The 20,511-nt window shown below is 37.9% G+C and overlaps 1 protein-coding gene across 4 annotated transcripts in view; it reads left to right on the forward strand.

Moving 5' to 3' along the window:
• ncoa5 (nuclear receptor coactivator 5) overlaps positions 1 to 13,569 on the forward strand; it is a 40,133-nt gene extending 26,564 nt beyond the window's left edge. For all 4 annotated transcript variants that reach the window (XM_059980423.1, XM_059980424.1, XM_059980425.1 and 1 more), the window contains 4 exons: positions 3,263 to 3,386; positions 7,830 to 8,029; positions 10,976 to 11,290; positions 12,154 to 13,569. In XM_059980423.1, coding sequence (XP_059836406.1) covers positions 3,263 to 3,386; positions 7,830 to 8,029; positions 10,976 to 11,290; positions 12,154 to 12,809 — 1,295 coding nt within the window. In that variant the 3' untranslated portion in view covers positions 12,810 to 13,569. The remainder of the gene's footprint in view (positions 1 to 3,262; positions 3,387 to 7,829; positions 8,030 to 10,975; positions 11,291 to 12,153) is intronic.
• Positions 13,570 to 20,511: the final 6,942 nt, after the last annotated feature.

The following is a 20,511-nucleotide window of genomic DNA, read 5'->3' on the forward strand; positions in this document are numbered from 1 at the left end:
CGGGTTTTCTTGCAATACAGTGGTAATGCTAGTAGAACCACTGCCTCACAGCACTAGTGAGTGGGTTTCAGTCTTGACACTCAGGTGTATGATTGTGTAGGTTTCCCCTGGGCACTCCGGTTTCTTTAGACTTGAAACATGTTCTAGATGACCAATATTCGCTGAGTGTTAAATTTACAGCCTTAAAGTTCTGTTATTGAACTTAGCACCATATTCCTGCAGTTTTACTAAAGAGGACTCAGTAATAACTGGATCAATTCAAAACTTTATAGTCAAGCCACCTCCAGTGAGTTATAACGTGGAGAATTAATTCCTTTGACATAAGGGATATCAAAACATTGAGGAATGAGTGATGAAGGTGAAGCCAAAGCATTTGCATTTTTTTTCTACTACATGTATGAGTGGATGGTCCACTAATGTCTCTGCCAAAATTCCAACTCATGGAAGCTAAATTTGCTGATCACAGTAACTGCAGTAGGGAAAGAAACACTTTTCAGTTATAAAGACTATACATGAGTGATCCAAGTCATTCACGTATTCTGCTGAATCCTTGATAGTACGTATCCAGATGCTTTTGAGTACTTAATTGAATCTATCTTCACTTGCTGTATTTTTAGAACTTAAGTCCTCCTGTTGGTTTTCCACCTGTTCTTGACCCTTTGCAAAAAGAAACATTTTTCTTTCTATTGTCTGTTCACTTTATATCTCTGGTAGATGCCTTTGTAGTCTCTTGAGAACAGCCGTAATTTCTTTAACATTTACCCGTGTATCCAAACTCCTTTATTCTTTAATAAATCACTTCTCTACCCTCCAGAGCCTTTGCATCAATCTGAAGCATAATCCAAGAACTTGATATAAGTCTAGATGAAGGACCTTGGCCACATCAACTGTTTACTTTTTTGCCATAGGTGTTGCCTGGCTTGCTGAGTTCCTCCAGCAGTGTATGTTTGTTATTTGATATATCTTTAATGTGAGGCCATTCTATGTTCATCATGCTCATCATGACTTCATTGCTTTCTTCCTGTATGCTTTACACTTAATAGGCCCACATCCTAAATAGTTTGGTAACCACTTATTCAAACAGCCCTGTTTTTCTGTTAAGTAACACACAAATTGCTGCCCAGCAAATCTCCTCTCCCCCTCCCAGTTTGTTTTTGTATGTCTTTTAGAATTATGCTCTCGAGGTAATTATCTATTTCCCCAGTATTCACTTTATTCTGCCGTACATTTGCATATTCCATCTACCTATCTATGATTCCCTGAAGTCTGTTGCATTTTTTCAGTGGCTTGAATTTGTGTTTGCATATTTGCAAATGGTGCCAAGTACAACAGACTCCCAACTTAATAAAAGCAGTGGTCTTTAGGATTGCTCTGCTGGGGAACTACACTGTTCACTTCCCTTTCCCTCTGAGTTGCAGTATCCTTGGGGCCCAGTCTTGAAAGTAAGTCTGTAAATAGATAATATAACAAAGCATATAGTTAAAAATCATGATGAGCCTGTATAAAACATAGACTAGCTTCACATTAAAGTATATCAAGTTTTTGCATCATACTTTAGACCGATGCAAAGTCTCTGGAGGGTAAAAAAGTTATTTATTTGTTATTTTTGGTCGTGAATGTGTATCCTTAATCACAATTCCCTCATCAACCCCATGTTATTTCCTCAAAATAAAAGTTCTGTCCCGTTCATTAAGCGCAGTTTGGCCTTTAATAAATCCAAGCTGGCTCTCTTTAATTTGTCACTTGTTAATAAAAATTAGTAGTGCATATGTTGACTGACTATAGATTCTGTCCCTGAATTATTGTTTCCAGAACTTTACTGATTACTGAAATTAAATTGAATAGCTTGTAGTGATTTACCTTATCCTGTGTTCCTTGAAACAACTGATATAATGGCACATTTAGCATGTTGTGACAATGTACTATCTCCTCTGTGCCTTCCCTCTGCAACAAAAGAGTATATTCAATCTGGACTAAGTAATTTTATCTTGAAAACTGTAAATTCACAACATACTCAGGGATCAAGGCTGCTTTTTCAGCTCACTAACTAGATTTTATTGTGCTCTGGACCATGTGCCCTTACACAGGGTGATTTCTTAGTACCAGGTCCACAATCCCTTATCTGAAATTCTTGGGGCCAGTTGCTTTTCAGAATTCAGAAATTTTCAGATTTCAGAATCCCTCATTATTGGTTCCAGGACCCCCCCCCCCCCCCCACCGCCAACCGCGGATACCAAAAAAATGTATACTCAAGTCCCTTATTTAACCTCTCTCAGTGCGTGGTGGACTTTAGGACCTGTTGGAGCTCCAGACCTATGTACATCCTCCTGTATATATATCCTCCTGTATCATCTCTAGATTACTTATAATACCTAATACAATGTAAATGCTATGTAAATATTTGTTATACTGTATTGTTTAGAGAATAATGACAAGAAAAATATTATTTCCAACAAAAACATTCAATACAACATAAAAATATACAGCTTCAAACGAACCAAATGAAACACATGGTAAATGACTTATTGGAATAAATGTAGAACGTCACTGTCACTATAAAACTTCAGTAACTTGTCTTTCTGTTTCTTTAACTCATATACAGTGGTAGTTCCGACATCATATTCTTCAGTAAGACGCTGCATAGACACACCACGATAAAAACTTCTGCAATAGCTCTATTGATAATGATAGGATGCTTTCTTTGCTCTTTCTCATTGTTACCCATAGGGGTATCTGCAGCTCTTTTTGACATTTTCACAGTGAAATTAAACAAAGTCAACAGTGAACACAATATTAGCCAACAGCAAATGCAAGTGTAACCAGTAAGAGTGCTGAGCCACAACTGATGTCTGGTGGCCTCTGCTAGTGCTGCCATGTCACACCTGAGTTCAAAAAAACTTCAGTTTTCGGGGATTTTTGGATTTCAGAATTTCGGATAAGGGATTGTTGATCTGTATTCTTATATCTAATTACTGTCCAAAAGTACTGCAGTACAAACCACAAATGTTGAACATTTGTGGGTAGATAAATAGCTGCTATGCCTCTGGTATCTGCTGTTCAAATCATGCCAATGAACAATTTTTCTGAGATGTAAGACTGTATTGCTAGGGTGTCTGTCTTTAGGGAAATGTAGTACAATGTCCTATAATGCCTATATACTGAGCTGTTAATACCATGTACTTTTTAACTAGCTTGTGTCAAGCCATAATCTGGTTGGAGTAAGCAGAAGCATTTTAAATTTTGTTCTAATTTTTCTCCCAAGATCCCATGAGAAGGGAGCGCCGAAGAGAAGAATTGTATCGTCAGTATTATGATGAAATCCAAAGACGTTATGATGCTGAAAGACCAGTGGATTGTTCAGTTATTGTCGTCAACAAGCAGCAAAAGTGAGTTTTAAAAAAATGTTAATTTTCATGATCTTGGGACATGTCATAACCATATATTTTGGAAACTTAGAGCTTTAGAAAGTTTTAGAGCATAATAGAAATCTATTGGTGCTTTGCCTAGATGTAAAAACAATCCATTTAGCCTTCCTCCTCTGTGCTCTATGGGCTTGCAACTTTTTTTTCAGTTACTTATCCAATTCCTTTTCTGTCTGCTACTATCTGTCCAGTGTATACTAGATCCTAACCATTCATTTTCTTTGTTTTTATTAATTAGCTTTATTCCTACTTTGGCTGCTCCAGTTCCTTTTATTTTGCATTTTGCATCAAGCAAGTCCCACAAGCAGCAGTATGATAATCATGTGGACTAAGTATCTTCTTACTGATTATCATGCACCATTTTTGTTGATGGATTAGTATTACTTCATGTCGTACAATAAGCAAAACTGCAGTAAGGACACAGAATGTACAAAGATTGAGTGGAGCTGCATGAATATAGGTTTGACAGTATTGAAATGAGTGGACCTCCTTATTCATGGAGGCCAGTTAATATCTTCACATGAGCACATTTCCATTTTGTTGTCTGTTAGCATTATCATGCACAGTTAGAGACTTGGAACAGATCTGGTAGTGCGTAATATTGTCCAATATGTCCTTAATTATGTAGTTTTAAAAAATTATCATGAGTAACATGGGTGTACCTAAACAGAAATAAATTAGGACGCTTCTCATGTAAGGTAGTGCACAAATGACAAGATTTAGGTGGCCCCACAACCAATTTTGCTGCATTTAGTTGTAACGGTTGGTGAGTTGTTACGAGTTAACAGCTGGATGAGGGAATATAGCTGAGAACAGTTATATTCAGTAGCACCAAAACCTATTCAATGATTGTAAAAGACAAAGTAGAAGGATTTGTTACTATTGCATCTCTTCCTCCTGAGGTCCATACTAATGTCAGTCTTCAACTAATTTGATTGGCTGGGATCTCTATTTATTTGATAAGTCTACTCTAATAGCATCTCCAAACATATACAGAGTTCTGCTGCCAAAATAAATGCAATTGGTATATAGGATTGCCACCACCTCCAGGTTCTCCTTTAATTTGAGTATTTACTGATTTGGAAATATGTTCCCAGTCACTTTGTTCATAGTGGGTTGAAACCTAGGTATCCCCTGCTCAAAAGCACTGGGATTCCATTCACCAGGAGAACTAAATAATTCAAGAAAGCTGCTCACTGTCATGTCCAGAGTAGTTGTGGATTGATAGTAAATTTTTAGAATGATCTGCTGGCTTTAGTTCCGATACAGCAACAAGATCTAACTGGCATTATTACTGTGAGCTACATCATAGTCACATGTGAGTTTCCCAGCTTTTTATTGCTTCTTTTGGTTGAAATTGCAAATTGGTGAGTGTGAAAAATGAATTTTCTTCTAATTGTTTATATATGCTCTAAAGATTAGGTGTTGCATTTGCTTCGATTGTCACATTCAGAGAACCAGCTGGTGTTCCACCATGAAAACTGTTCAGTTTGGTGAAACATTATTTTGTATAAGTTTATAAAAGGTAAATAGAACAGAGCAAATCTCAGGAGTATTATTAGGCTCAGTAGGAGGATGTATTGTATTTTGTATGTTTATAAGGTAAGGGTTAGCTGTAACAATTGGTTACAGAACTTGGCACAGTAGAAATAAGTATCCAGTTATTGGATGTTGGGCTCAAGCTAGGAGAGTTTCACGCGTCTTAATTTCTTGGTTTTCAGTGATTTTATAAAGGACCTGACAGCATCATGTGGTGAAGGTACAATCCTGTCTCCCTTTTTCTTCACCATCTACACCTCAGACTTCAACTACAACAGAGTCTTAACATCTTCAGAAGTTTTCTGATGATTCTGCCATAGTTGGATGTATCAGCAAGGGAGATGAGGCTGAGTACAGGGCTACGGTGGGAAACTTTGTCACATGGTGCGAGCAGAATCATCTGCAGCTTAATGTGAAAAAGATTAAGGAGCTGGTGGTGGACCTGAGGAGGGCTAAGGCACTGGTGACCCCTGTTTCCATCCAAGGGGTCAGTGTGGACATGGAGGAGGATTACAGATACCTGGGGATACAAATTGACAATAAACTGGACTGGTCAAAGAATGCTGAGGCTGCCTACAAGAAGGGACAGAGCCATCTCTATTTCCTGAGGAGGCTGAGGTCCTTTAACATCTGCCGGATGATGCTGAGGATGTTCTACGAGTCTGTGGTGGCCAGTGCTATTGCGTTTGCTGTTGTGTGCTGGGGCAGCAGGCTGAGGGTAGCAGACACCAACAGAATCAACAAACTCATTCGTAAGGCCAGTGATGTTGTGGGGGTGGAACTGGACTCTGATGGTGGTGTCTGAAAAGAGGATCCTGTCCAAGTTGCATGCTATCTTGGACAATGACTCCCATCCATTCCATAATGTACTGGTTAGGCACAGGAGTACACTTAGCCAGAGACTCATTCCACCGAGATGTAACACTGAGGGTCATAGGAAGTCATTCCTACCTGTGGCTATCAAACTTTACAATTCCTCCCTTGGAGTGTCAGATACCCTGAGCCAATAGGCTGGTCCTGGACTTATTTCCACTTGGCATGAGTCAACATTATTTATTTATTTATCTATCTATCTATCTATCTATCTATCTATTTATGGTTTTATATTGCTATATTTCTTAACTATTCTTGGTGCGGCTGTAATGAAACCCAATTTCCCTTGGGATCAATAAAGTCTGTCTTGTCTGTAGATGGGGAGAAAATGAGTAGGGTTACGATCAATGTAGTTTATCAAAAGTGTTCTTTTGAATGTGTAACTCGCAGTAAAGATGAAGAGGAAATAGTGGATACACAGTATCTAGAAATCCAAAAAGTATTTGGTAAGGAATAGAAAAATAATTTTTAAACAGAAATGATTGTATGTTGCTATACAAAGTGTTTTTGATGTGCTGCTTCATGAGATGTAGGAAGGAATCTTTATGGGTGTAGCAATTGATTACAAAGCAAATGATAGCCATTATTACAAAGGATTTGGATTTTGGAAGTATTGGTGAGAGGGCAAGGTTTTTGTAAGGCCACATTTGGAATATGGTATACATTTATAAATTACCATTTCCCTGCAATGGAACTGGTGTATTGCAGATTTACTAATTTGAATCTTGTGATGATATTGTTTGTTGAAGAGACATCACAATCTTCCTATACATTATAGAACTTGAAATGAGATTTAAAATTTAGTTACTAAATATTAAATAAGAACTCCTAAGAAGTTGAAAGTAATGGTTAACAAGTTTGGAAGCCTGATAAATGGAAGTTGGCATATGTGTGATTCAACCAGGCCATTGGGAAGGCAAATTGTACGTCGATCTTTGTTGATAGGGAATTGTTAGACAGTGATATTTTATCACATTCATTTAGAGCTGATTAGCATGAACACTATTGTATTGACCAAGATGAATATACATTAGAAAGATGCAAAATGGGATCAGTCCAACAGTTGAATTGGAAGAATCAATGTAACATTGCAACAGTGGTGCTTGTGCCTATTTCAAAGCTGAAAAATAAATCAATATTACACTCTACAGCTGTATGCCCATTTGGGTTTCATTTCAATAAAGATTTTATTCAGCATATTTTGGTGAACCCACAGTGATATTTCCTTGTTTTATCATTGCATTGATTGCTTAACAAATTTGGGCTGGGACTGGATTAATCGCTGAGTTATTGAAACTTTTTCTTTGGGAATACTCTGTTAAGAGTACATGGTTCTATTTATCAGACTTAGCATAGTTTTAAGTATTTTTGCAACTGTGTCTTTGAGTATCTGAGAAAGTATGTTTTGTAGCAGTTGAGATTTATTCGAGCAGATTTTTCTATCCATTGGTTTCGGTGATGGGTCCTATGCATTGATCCCATTGGAAAACCCAGTTTCTAGCACAGGCTTTGATCTTAATTGGCATCCTTGTTAGCTACACATCTGCTGCTTTGGTGTTCCTTCTTGAGTCCAAATGTGAGAAGCACCTACTTAAGCAAACGTCCAATCTTGGACTTATCCTGGAAGAAATGTAACTAGTCTTTATTTAGATACAATTAATTTAAATTGTGATTTAATATTTGAATGTGCCCTTTGAATTTAAAAAAGTATTTAGTTTTTTAAAAAGGGGCAGTTCTGATCTGTGAACACAGATTCACTGTTCAGAGTTGTTATGTTTCTGCTAGATTAGCCTTGTATGGGCTGGGTCACATGGAAGTGCTACTAACTGAATTCTGTGCAGGAGACCATGCTAAAATAAAGTTGTGTGATATAAAGTAGTCAACTATTTCATGATAGTAGAATGTCTGCCCAGGTTTCACAGCATTTTCTGCTATAGGTCTTAATTTGGAAATCTTAATAAATTATTAATTTTTTAAAATTTTGCAATTAATTAGGGAATATGCAGAGTCTGTTGGTCGTAAGGTTCGTGACCTTGGTATGGTGGTTGACTTGATATTCTTGAATACTGAAGTGTCGCTTACTCAAGCTCTTGAAGACGTCAGCAGAGGAGGCACAGCATTTGCAATTGTTATTACTCAACAACATGAAATACACAGATCATGTACTGTCAATATCCTGTTTGGGACACCACAGGGTGAGTTTTCTGCCCTCTTAAGATAGTGTTTAGCATATTTTCTCTTTGATTTGTATTTGCTAAAATTTTATGTGATGATAAAAATAGGTAATCTTCCTATTTTGAGCAGCTTGTTATGCCTGAACTAATTCAGCACAGTGAATGAAAAACAATTTGAAGTTCTAATTCCATTTTAATCTTTCAATATCAGTTTAGAATTTACTGATGAAAATTTAATACTGAGTATATTTATTGTCAAGTCATATTTTCTAATGCTGTGCAATGTTCAAAATCTTGAATTGTTTTTGTTCATGTTTAGTGGTGTGGGTGTTGCTGGCAAGGCTAGGGTTTATTGCCTTCCCTTGAGAAAGTGGAATTAAACCACCCCCTTGATTGTTTGACATAAGCAGTTCCAGGATTTAGAAAGAGCAGCACTGCGGTAGAGATGCCCTGTTTCATCCACCTAGATTAATTCCTGATCTCCAGTGCTGTTTGGATTTTGCATGGTTTCCTCCCTCAATTGAAAGACTTGCTGATTCTTAAGTTTATTTCGCCTCAGTAAATAGCACATTTAATGCTTAGGTGAGCGGGTGGAAGTTGGAAGGAATAGGATTAGCAGAAATAGTATAACTAATGGTGAGATATTTCCAAGGGAAACTACAGATTGAGATTCCTTTATCATCATTTGTGTTAACAACAAACACAACCTAAGGGTATTTTGAGGGGCACACTCTGATGCCAACATAACATTCCCTCTATGTTCAGCAGAACACAAGCAGCAACAATAACTAAACACAGCAATAACAGCAAAACGATCCCCTTTTCCACTCTCCCACCCATCCACCCAGTCATGCACATGTATGGGCCTTCAACCCAGGATAGGCAGACTCTCAAGCTCACAGACACGAGCCCTCCAACTTCCAGTCACTTGCCTGGACTTGCAGCCTCTTGGACTTATGATCTTCGGGCACATTAACCCAGGGCTGTTGACCTTTGGGCCCTGACCTCTGGACTCATTGGTAGAAGTTTGTAGGGGTCAAAACCAAGGAGTTGTTTTTGGTGGAGGAAACTGCTGGTTTAGCATGTGTTGTAAATGCAAATATGTTTGAGGGAATGCAAGTTTAAAGTGGCTGAATACATACCAGTCAAATGGGGAGTTTTGTCTAGGATAACATCAAGCTCCCTGGCTATTGTTAGAACTGTTTTCATGCTGTATTAAGTGTTGTTACTGTTGTCAAATATCTTGAGATTGGTTTGAAGTAAATAGAGTTTTGCTTTAACTGATCACATTTTTTGTCAGAATGAATTCTGGTAACTTTTTTGGTAGCATCTTTTGAGAATGATTCATAGAACTCAGTTCAGCTGATGAGTTGAAGACTAATTACATCATTAATTTAAATTGTTGTGCTAATTTTGCTCAAATTCTTTACAGCCAGTCAGTTTGAACAATGCAAATTGTATAACTGAAATGTCCTCTTGCTGCCTCTTTTTGTTCTTTAATCACAGGCAGAATCCCCCCCAAAAAATTGACAGTTTTTCATTGGAATTCATAAATGCTGATCATTGTGACCAAATAAGTTTTCTTTGTAATTTCCCACCGATATTTCTTTAACATTATTAAAGTCAAATCAAGTTAATTGTCATTTAGTGATGTTATGTATATAGAATGTATATTCTTCCTCTCCATTTAATCTTTTCTGGCAATAAGATGTTCTTTAAAAATGCTTTTGAGATCTTCTGTTCTCCTTTACTGTGCTTTTTCCCTGTTAATAAGGCTGCCAATCAAGTATTCTCCTCCTACTGTTGTCACCTGTGCTCCCATCCAAAGCTGGGTAGAGTCCTTTCCATGAATTCCCACATTTAGAGGGCAGTTTTTTGTCTCTTCAATGAGGTTCCACCACCAGATGCATCATCTTCTTTCCTAGGGTGGATGAATGCTCTGAAGTGCTTATTTATTCATATTGATGGGTCACCTGAACTTTCAGTTGTTCGTCAACCTCATTTTTTCTTTTGGGGACATAGTAAATTTTTGATTATCAGGCACACCATAATTCAGAAATCCTGATGGTCCAGCATCTGCTTTATTCTGGAATGTGAGCTGGTCCTAAGTACAAGAGAAATGTGGCTCAGGTTTGGACTCTGTGAGGTCAGAGTTCAGAAAATGGGTAGGTTTTACCCAGAGATGGGTTTTTTTTCTTATTTCTTGCTCGATTCAAATTGATTGGATTCACTATATAATATATAATGAATCCACTGTTATTTATAATTACGGTGTAATGTATAGAAATACATGTCATTGCATTAATAGCATATAATGGAATGGAAAATCTTTTGGTGTTACTGAAGCTCAAAGGTATTTCTTTTGTCTTACCCATTCTCTCCCTATTCTCTCTTTCCGAGCTTAGACCAAAGGTTTTTTGCCTGACGAGTCTAACTATGTCTCTTTTTGCAGCTGCTCACTGGCCTGACTTTCTAGCCTTTTCTATTTCAGACTTCTGGCATCTGTAAATTTTTGGTTTTTCAACCAAAGAGCAGGATTCTCTTCTGGATATAAATGATGAACTTTTAATTGTTGGTGGGAAATACAGAAGATTGCTTGTTCAGAAATTGAAGGAATAGTTTTAAATATTTTGACAAGGGAGTGTTTTGTTTAATTTGTCATATACTAATACAGGTTTTGGAAGAATTTTGGGGGTTTAAGAAACCAAAAAGAAGTTTTCAGTAAAAATCAAAAAACTGCAGATACTGAAAATCTGAAATAAAAGCAAAAAATAAGCAGGTGAAGGAGCATCTGGAGGGAAAGAGAGAAAATAACATTTCAGTTTGATGACCAGACATAAAATGCTTGACCTAATTAATTTCATACTGTTCATTTGTGAAATTCAAGTATGCTTAATGCAATGTGATAAATTTTGGGAATCTAGAATGTTATTAAATGCAATTCTGTTTTGCATTTCTCAACTTTAGAGCATCGTAACATGCCAATAGCTGATGCTATGATCTTGGTTGCACGTAATTATGAAAGGTACAAGACAGAAACGCGTGAAAAAGAGCGGGAAGAGGTTGCAAGAAAGGCAGCAAAAATGGCAGATGAAGTAATCATGCGTGAGCGTGAACCTACCCAAGCAGGGCTTGAAGATCGCGGAAATCCCCCTAGCATCCAGCCATTATTGCACCTACTTGCGGATGGAAGATATCTTTCCTTAGAGGAAATTGATAAAATCATAGAATATCTGAGAGAGAAAAAGGAACGGTTTCTTCGAGGAGGAGATTCTTTGCATGGTAACATTGATAATTTGTATATGCAAATTCTATGATTTTTGATGTGGTTGCAAAAAGAATTAGTGGTGGAGGCAGTGTTTTGACTGTTGTAATGATTATTTGAAGTTTTGAAACTGCACTGATTATTTCCTGCAACAGTTACTTTGTTTGGTAATGTAGCTGCTGAGCATCAAGCTATGTAACCTGCTCAAATTATTGTCAGGTTAGGGATGTGCTCTATTGTGGATGAGAACACGATAGATGCTCCCAATCTAATTGTCCATGATTTTGAAGAGCATTTAAAGGTGGCATTTCAAACTGGATTTGCTTCCAATGAATGAATGAAATATTTAAATTTAGGACAATTTGTTTTATATGTATTGTAAAATTTATTGAGGAAAGGTGTTTGATAGGAAATTCCTTGAACTTTCCACACATCTATCACCTGAAAAACCTGGCTCTGATTTTAGCATTATGTTCACCTATCCTAAACTCCCCTCAGGAGATGAATAATCTTCAATTTACAAAATCTGTTCAGAATCCTAAAAATTTTTATCACTCAGAACCTTTCTTCCACAGACTATTAGGTTATAATCTATACTTGGCGGCTTGGCAAGATTTTCTTCAATCTGATGCATTCCTTTTGTTCAAATCATGAATAAGTACAGGGAATGTGGTGCCCAGCATAGATTTTGTCTTGCAATATTAATAATCCCTTCTAATTAGACTACAATACCATTATTTAGTTTACTTGGTCACTAGTTCACCAATTATTTGCTTAACTAAGTCTTCAAAAATAATGTTTTCTAATTGCTCAGGTCCTTTGTTTAAACTGTTGTAAATCAAGATAATCATGGTTGTAAGTGTACTATTTTTCTTGACAGGATCTGTTCACAATCCAGCTCCCATGCAAAGAACAAACATGGGCTCTGTTGGAATCAGTCCGCTTGATGCACAACAGTCTCTGCCAAATGCTCAGTCTTTGAAGGGAGGTCCACAGGATGCACAAGCAACACAACAGCAAGAGCTGCAAGCAAAGATCCTGAGCCTCTTCAACAGTGGAGCATCTGGTACAAATACTAATACTGCAGGAGCACAGGGCCCCACATATGGAAGTGCACTAAACACCCAGCCTCAAAATCGTGCTGGTCAGCTTGGTCTCAGTAATTCTTCGTATTTGTCTCAAGCTCAGCAGCGCATGACAGGCCCTAATTCACAACTTCCACCTTTAATAAATCAGTCAGTTGCGCCAAGAGCCACTGCAATTCGCTCACCTCTGCCTCAAACCCAAGGTATTTATGGCCAGCAGCAACCTCGAGGTCCAAACCCCATCCAGTCAAATGCTTTGTCTCAGGCCCAGAGATCTGGTGTTGCAACAGGTATAAACTTTGATAACCCTAGTGTGCAGAAAGCATTGGACACCCTTATTCAGAGTGGCCCATCACTTTCCCACTTAGTAAATCAAGCATCTGCCCAGGTACCACGTACTGGGCAACCAATGAACCAGGCTTCTATGGCGTCTTACCAGCGCCACTACTGAGTCTGGGGTTGGATGGAATTGTCTTTAAAAAAGAGCAGTCAGCACATCTATTGAATCCCCTTAAGGCTACCTGTTAAGGTTTCATAAACAAATGTTGGTATTCAGCGAGTGCTTCAATAAATCTGGTTATTGTTGAGTTTGAAAGTGATTTTAAGAAATCCATAATGATTTTATGGTAGCCAGGAAATGAAAATTTTTATAAAGGCACTCAATATCGGTTGTTACTGTATATAATTAAAAAAACTGCATTTGTTAATGAACAAGGCCTTAATGCAATCACTCGGTTCTTTATGACTTTGATCTTTTAAAATATATTAAAAAAATTGGAAATGTTAGCCAGATGATTGTGTATTAAAGCATGATGCTGCAGTCTGAATCCAATGTTTTAAAATGGGTGTTTCCAAAAATGTAACTAAAACCCAGGATAGCAGATCCTCTTACAAAAGTAAACAAGTTTTTTTTATATTTTAATGTTTTGCCTCTTTTTTTAATAATTAGATATTAAGTCAGACAGGTTTGTGTCGTAATTATGGTTCTGTAAAATTGACTTTTGTAATTTTTATGGTTTTCTGTTACATTTGTGATTTCCCTTCCCTTATGTTCACTCTCTGCAGCTATGAGAAATTGTTTTACGTGCTTCATTTGTAGCCAGAGCCATTTGCAGTTGTGGAATGGTGGCTGTATATATTTCTTAGTAGAAATGTTAATGTTTGAGTCACTACTTTCATCTGGTTTGTAAAGAATAAACGTTTCTCTTTCATTTTTCCCCTTTTTATTGTGTATGTATTGGATGAGCAGGAGAATGTTTGAGTCCAAAACCTGGGCAAAGATGGGTGACCAAAAGCCAGTGTAAACACATTCCATTCTAAGTATAATAAAAGCTTTTTCCCCCACTGCAATATGAACAAGGAAGGTTGAAGAGTAAAGTTAAATGTTGAGTAATGGCAAGGGAAACAGAACAGCAAAAAAATGGTATGGTGGAAGTGAAAATTTTGGTTTTGAAAACCTGTCTGAAATAGTGTAGCAGAAGTGGGAAAATTAACAAGTGGACATGAACTTTCACTGCAGAAAAATGGGCAAAAGTTGAGATTTCTGAGACTTGATCTGTCCAAATACAAGTTGTGAACAGTGTGCTTAAGGTCAACTATGAATGTTTATTTGAAGGCTAAGATCCTTTTTTAAATGGAATCGAACTGAAGATGAAACGAAGAATGGTGCATAATTGGATCACTTAAATATCAAAGAAGCCCTTTGGACCTGTGGTTAATATAAACACCCAAGAAGCTGCAGTTGAGAATTTTCTGCAAATATTGCATGTGGTGTACTGATCATGAATCTGAGGCTAATAGTTAACAACTGTGACGGGATATCACTTCAGATTAGTTTGATTCTGTGGAGTCAACATATGGGTTTTACAGTGCATTTTTCTAACCCCTGTGGAAGTTTGACCAGTAGCAAGAGTTCCATAATCTAGAGGATTACAGATACAAGGCTGTGCATTTTCATGTTTAAGAAATGTATTGTCTCATGAACTGTACAAGATCATGACAACCAAAGAGAACACAACTATCAACCAGCTTCTTTAAAATAATAATGACCTAATGAATTTTCTTTGTCACTTCCTGGTCATTGTTTTTAAGTTCTGTTACATGATCTCGTTGAACAAGGAAGTCAGTACTTTTATGTAGAAATCCAGCTGCAGCCATGTAATTTTTTTTTTTGTTTCAAAAGGGAATTGTCCTGTTCCTAAACTAGATTTTAGTAAAACCTAATAGAGCACAGGGAACAACTGGAAATTATACATTTAGAAATTGGTGCAGCAATGGTGTATTTTTAAAAGCTATATTAATATAGAAATTAGATCCCATAATGTAGTTGTGTGCTTGGTTATTTCTATCTTTGATCTTGATGTGCATCAATCTTAAAATGAGAAATAACTGCTCTATTATAGTTCGAATGCGTCAGTTTTGGGCTTAATTCACATCATCAGTATTTGTTTTGGGTTGGTAAAGGTTGGGAAAAGTCATTTTTATATGTAGGTAAAATGTTTGGATTTAGGGTAGTGGTAGAGGGAACAACAAACTTCTTTTAATTAGATAAAAACCGTAGTATTTATTATAGGATTGTATGGCTCAAACAGTAATGTTAGCTTTGTAATTCCTTGGGAATTAAACAAAGTACTCTGAGGCAGCTCCATTGCTTGAGTTAGGGGTGCTAAATTATATAGCACTGAAATAGTAATTTCTGACTAAATTGAGGGATTAATCTTGATCAGATACATTGCTAGAAGACCATCAAATGCACTGATCTACTGCAAGGATATAATTGTACCCAAACATCTATCCCTTTTCTGATTAAGCACTGAGTCATCGGTTCCTCTTTTTCTTCTGGCTCAACAGGGTATTATTTATGTTTCAGACACCCAGAATACTGTGTGGATAGCAGGACATGTGATCATCAGCCAGGCGCGTGACAGAGCAGCCACCAAACCGTATGGGATCAATCTTGGCCTTGATAAGCTCGGTTTTTCAGTTCATTGGCTGAGCACACCTGACCTGAGATGGTGCCAGCTCCGTGGCTTATTAATTCATCACCTGGGTCATAACCAGCCCCCAAAGTTCCTGCTCATTCATTTGGGAGATAATGAGATAGGTTATACCCGGGCTATTGATTTAATATACACGTTGAAAGAGGTGCTGGGAGCTCTGGAAGCCCTACTTCCAAAAACTGTACTGGTGTGTTCAGAATTGCTTCCACTTCCTAGATGGGCTTCTCAACCTGGTGCTCAATTTGAGTCTGTAAGGAAAACCATAAATGGGGTAATGAAACAATACATGGAATACAGAGGGCAAAGGTTCTTAGAGCATCCTTATTTTAACATTGAGTGTCAAGCTCTTTATACTGGTGCAGGAGATTACTTATCTGATGTTGGTTTAGATTTATTTAATAATACTTTGATGGATCATTTGAAGTATTATGTAAGTGAAAATCTGATGCACAGTATATAATGTTCCTCCATGATTAACTGATGCCATCTGTTCCCTGGTGCCTATGAGTGGTTGCTGCAGTATTATTTTGACTCTAGTTAAAGTTGGTTCATCAATCAATGTGGAGTTTTCTTGAAATGGTAATCTTATACAGCTGCTGATAGACCAATTGGTCAGTGCTCAGTCATACCAACAAAATAAAAAAACAAAATGGGGTGCAGCACATCTGCATTTTGTATATTAGCTTATAGACAAGACTAGGGAAAGAAATTCATGCCTGTTTGAATGGTTTCTTATTTGTAATAAATTTGGGCTAATAGCCTTTCATTGCTAAGTGGTGTTGTGTTTTTTATTTTAACAGGGGCTTCAGAAGCTAGGGCTCAATAGAGCAAGACTACTTTAATGTTGCCTCAGTGTATTTTTAATCCTGATACCATAAGAAGTTTGTTTTGCATTAAACATTGGTGTTGAGGAATGCTGGTATAACATTTCATTGGGGGAAATCATGGGACAATGTGGGACATGGTGTCTAATAAATGCAATTATTGTGTTCTCTGCCTTTGGTGTGGGTGATTATTGAAATACTGTTACTTTGTACAGGCACTCTTAGGTAAAGGATTCAGCTTGAATTCTGCCTGTTTATAAATGCTAGCATGCCATAATGGTGGTAATTAGATTTGTAAAATTTAATATTTTAATTTGGTTGCATTGAAATGCTGTATTGTATTTTGTGCCAGTAGGCAAAATGGACTGAATCCAGATCACTTCTCAGGTAGGAGTTGATGTATTTCATCATCAACCTCTTCAAAACACTTATCCCAGTGGATGCAAGTGCTACTGGATTATAGTCACTGAGGCAGGATATTGAAGCAGGTGGGTACCTCAGACTGCCGAAGTGAGAGATTAAAGATTAGTGACATTCCAGCCAGCTGATTTAACACAGGTATTTAGTACTTGGCTGTATCCATCTGGGTTGAATGCTTTGCACGAGTACATCCTGAAGGATGTTCTCACAACCTTAAGAGATTGAAATCGCAGTGTCATCTGGAAGTGAAGCCCCATTGTCACCTATGTTGCTTGGCTTCACTTTGTAAGAGGTACAATACTAGCATTCAAACCCTGCCACTGCTGTCGAGCATTCTTCATTGATTATGCTAGTTTAGTCCAGAATTGCTACTTGGCTTGCAAGATGGCTTTCTGGAGATTATAACTGGATCTTCTGTATCTTGTTCACTAGACCTGAAAACCACTCGTCTGGTCCTTAGCAGATTATGGATCTAATGGTTCATGGGGAAGACTGGGTGATTTTGTGGGGACACACCTGTAACTTTTTATAAAGCCCGTGATAACTGGCATATTAATTCAGATCCTCTGAGCCATTGAAGATTGCCCAGTCCACCAACTCAAAGCAATGCTGGAGCTGCTCCTCTGACTCCCGTGACCACTTCCTTGTTGCCCTTGTGTCTGGAGCTTTGCTCTTCAGCAGGTAGGAGAAGGTCTGCCAAGTGATCAAATTTCCCAAAATGCAGTTTGGGCTCAGAACCATAGGCATTCCATTATCATTGTATAATGGTGGTCTGGAGTTTTGGGACCCCTGGTGCTGCTGGTTTTATACTGATGGTAATTGGGCAGAGATTCCTTTAAACAAGCCTGATTGAAAGCCCCCCCACTATGATTTGAAATGTGTTGGGGTGGTCTGTTTCTTTTCTGTTGATAGCAGTATTCAGTACTCAGTATGTAAGCTGGTCAGGAGCATGGAGGAAAACTATTGGTAAGTAGAACAGTTGGCACTTAATCATTAGATGTTCCTGGCCATAACAAGAGTGTGATAAAATCGCCACATCTGAGCATCAGAGTTTTTGTGAAACACGGACCCTCGCCTTTTGCCTTCTCCAAATCAGCTGTTCATTTCATTCTGTGTATCAAGAAATCTTCAGGTCTTATTGAGGCACCTGAGTGAGCCATGTCTCCGTGAAACATAGAACACAGCAATTCCTCATTTCCTACCGCTACAGTAATTGTGCCCTTGTTCTCCAGCGGCTGCACATTTGCTGAGAAGAGGGTGTCTCATTCCACTGCATTTCAGCCTGGCTTGGAGTCCACCCTTCCTGCTTGCTTCCCGCCATGGCGATGTACCTTCATCTGCTTAAAAGTGCTGTAACTGCATGCTTGAGAGTTAAGTCCGCTAAATCCTTTAGAAGATCGTGAAATTATTAGTTAATTATAATGGTTCAAAAGTGCATTGCTTAAAGAAAAATTACATGCTGCATATTGTAATGAGTAATTCAAAAGAAGTATATGTATTTACAAGTTTTGCAAGCAGTATGCAGAATACCTCTGATTTACCGGTGCCATCTTATCAATATTAACCATTTAGCAATGGTGAATGAATATATTATTAGTTTGAGAAGATTAAAGGATCAGATTGAGGGATTTTAATTTTCTACAAATGGCAAAGGTACAAAACTACTCTATTTAATTTACATCAGTGATTACAAAATCCATTCAGTTGGTTTTGATTATTTCTGTCAGTATTAATGTGAAGTCTGCTGTATTAAATGAAGCTGGTGTAAGACAAACTGTTAAGATGTTGTAAAGTATTTTTCCTTCCTTGTAACATATTTTATATATTCTACTTTGCAAGCTGTTTGCATTAAGCTATTCTGCAGCAACTTAAAGTTTTTCCTATGTAATTAGATGTGATTTGTGCACAGCAAGAAACAACAGATTGGGATAATACATAGCTGGAGGGATGTCTAAAGTGATTGTATTAATGATAGCAATATTTAAACTAGCTTTATTTGACACGTTTACATCGAAGCTTATAGTCAAATTTGACCTTGATGTCAATGAGCGACACAGTCCCAGGATGAGCTGGAGCAACCCGTAAGTGTCGCCATGCCATCCTTAACTAACTCGTACATCTTTGAGATGTGGGAAATAGACAAAGCATCTGGATGAAATCTACGTGTACCGTTCCCTCTAAACTGTGTGGCTGCGCAGCTAGAATTTTCATTTATATGATGTTTAATATAATTGTGAAATACCCTATATTTAATTATATTAATGAATATTCACTGACCCACCATAGGGATGTGTGCTTAGCCCACTGCTCTACTTTCTCCACATCCATGACTAGGCATAGCTAAAATGCCATTTATAAATTTACTGACGAAACCATTTGACAGTATTTCGGATGGTGACGAAAAGGCCTACAGTAGCGAGATGTCAGTTAGTTGACTGGCGTCATCAACCTTGCACTCAATGTCAGCAAGACCAAAGAGCTGATTGTGGACTTCAGAAAGGGAGCGCTGAGGGAACACAAACCAATCCTCATAGAGGGATCAGAAGTGGAGAGTGAGTAATTTCAAGTTCCCGGGTGTCAATATCTGAGGACCTAACCTGGACACAATTATCGCTGCAACTATAAAGAAGACAAGACAATGACAATATTTCATTAGGAATTTGAGGAGATTTGATATATCAACCGAAACGCTCAGAACCTTACACAAATATACCACCGAGCGCATTCTGACTGGTTGTATCTGATGCACCATCAATAACTCTCCGAGACGTGAGGTGAGATATAGGCTTTTATTGACTGGAAGAAAGAACAAGCAGTAAGTGACCACCACACAACATCCTGGAGACTGAGGGGGGAGCAGTGCCTCCAATCACCTTTATACCGGGGTCTGTGGGAGGAGCCACAGGAGCACTCAGCGGGGGGGGGGGGGGGCCTGTCCAGACAGGTATATGTAGTTCACCACAGCATCATCCTCTGGGGGGGGGGGGAGTGGGCTACTGCATAAGATCGAAGTAAGTTGCAGAAACTTGTAAATTTAGTCAGCTCTGTTTTGGGTACTAGCCTCCATAGTATTCCAGGTATCTTCAAGGAGCGGTATCTTAGGAAGGTACCGTCTATCGTTAATGATCCCCAGCACCCAAGACATGCCCTCTTAACATGGTTACTGCAGGATGGAAATACAGAAGCCTTAAGGCACATACTCAGCAATTCAGAACAGCTTCTTCCCCTCTGCCATACGATTTCTAAATGGTCATTGAACCCATCAGCACTACTACCTCACTACTTTTTGCACTACTTATTTTAACGTGATTATTATATTTTTATATATGTATATGTCTAACGTAATTCGATTTCTTCTCTATATTTACATAAGCAGCCGCGTAAGTATTTATTTATCGTTTACTTCATTGCACTGCTGCTGTAAAGTTAACAAATTTCACGACATATGTGTAATTAAACCTGATTCTGTTAATCCATAAATTTTCTAGATAATCAGCGTACCATAGCCATAACTTTGAAATATTTTAGAGCTTCAACATATTTACATTGTCAGTGTTTAAAGTTGGTGGTGCCGTTTATTGTAGTGTATCTATAAGTTCTGACGTCGATACTGCGCCTAATATTCTATTTAGGTGTGTGCAATCACTTGGATAACAGATTTCCTGACGATGACAGAAGAGACGAGAAAGCTTTTGACCCCGTTGTTATTGCAAACGCAACCAATTTTGCATTTGGAAAAGAGAATGTTATGCGGCTGACAAAAAAAGTACTCAGCTACTATTATGAACTTCGACGAAAGCACTGCCTCAAAATTATCGCAGCAATTATGTTATTTCAAAATTGTCGTTTCTGAGAAAGTTAAGACTGGTTTAATCAAGAAGTCCGCTGATATGTTGAACTACGTGCTTCG

Source organism: Hypanus sabinus, chromosome 9 (genome assembly GCF_030144855.1).
Source record: "Hypanus sabinus isolate sHypSab1 chromosome 9, sHypSab1.hap1, whole genome shotgun sequence".
Classification (NCBI taxonomy): Eukaryota; Metazoa; Chordata; class Chondrichthyes; order Myliobatiformes; family Dasyatidae; genus Hypanus; species Hypanus sabinus.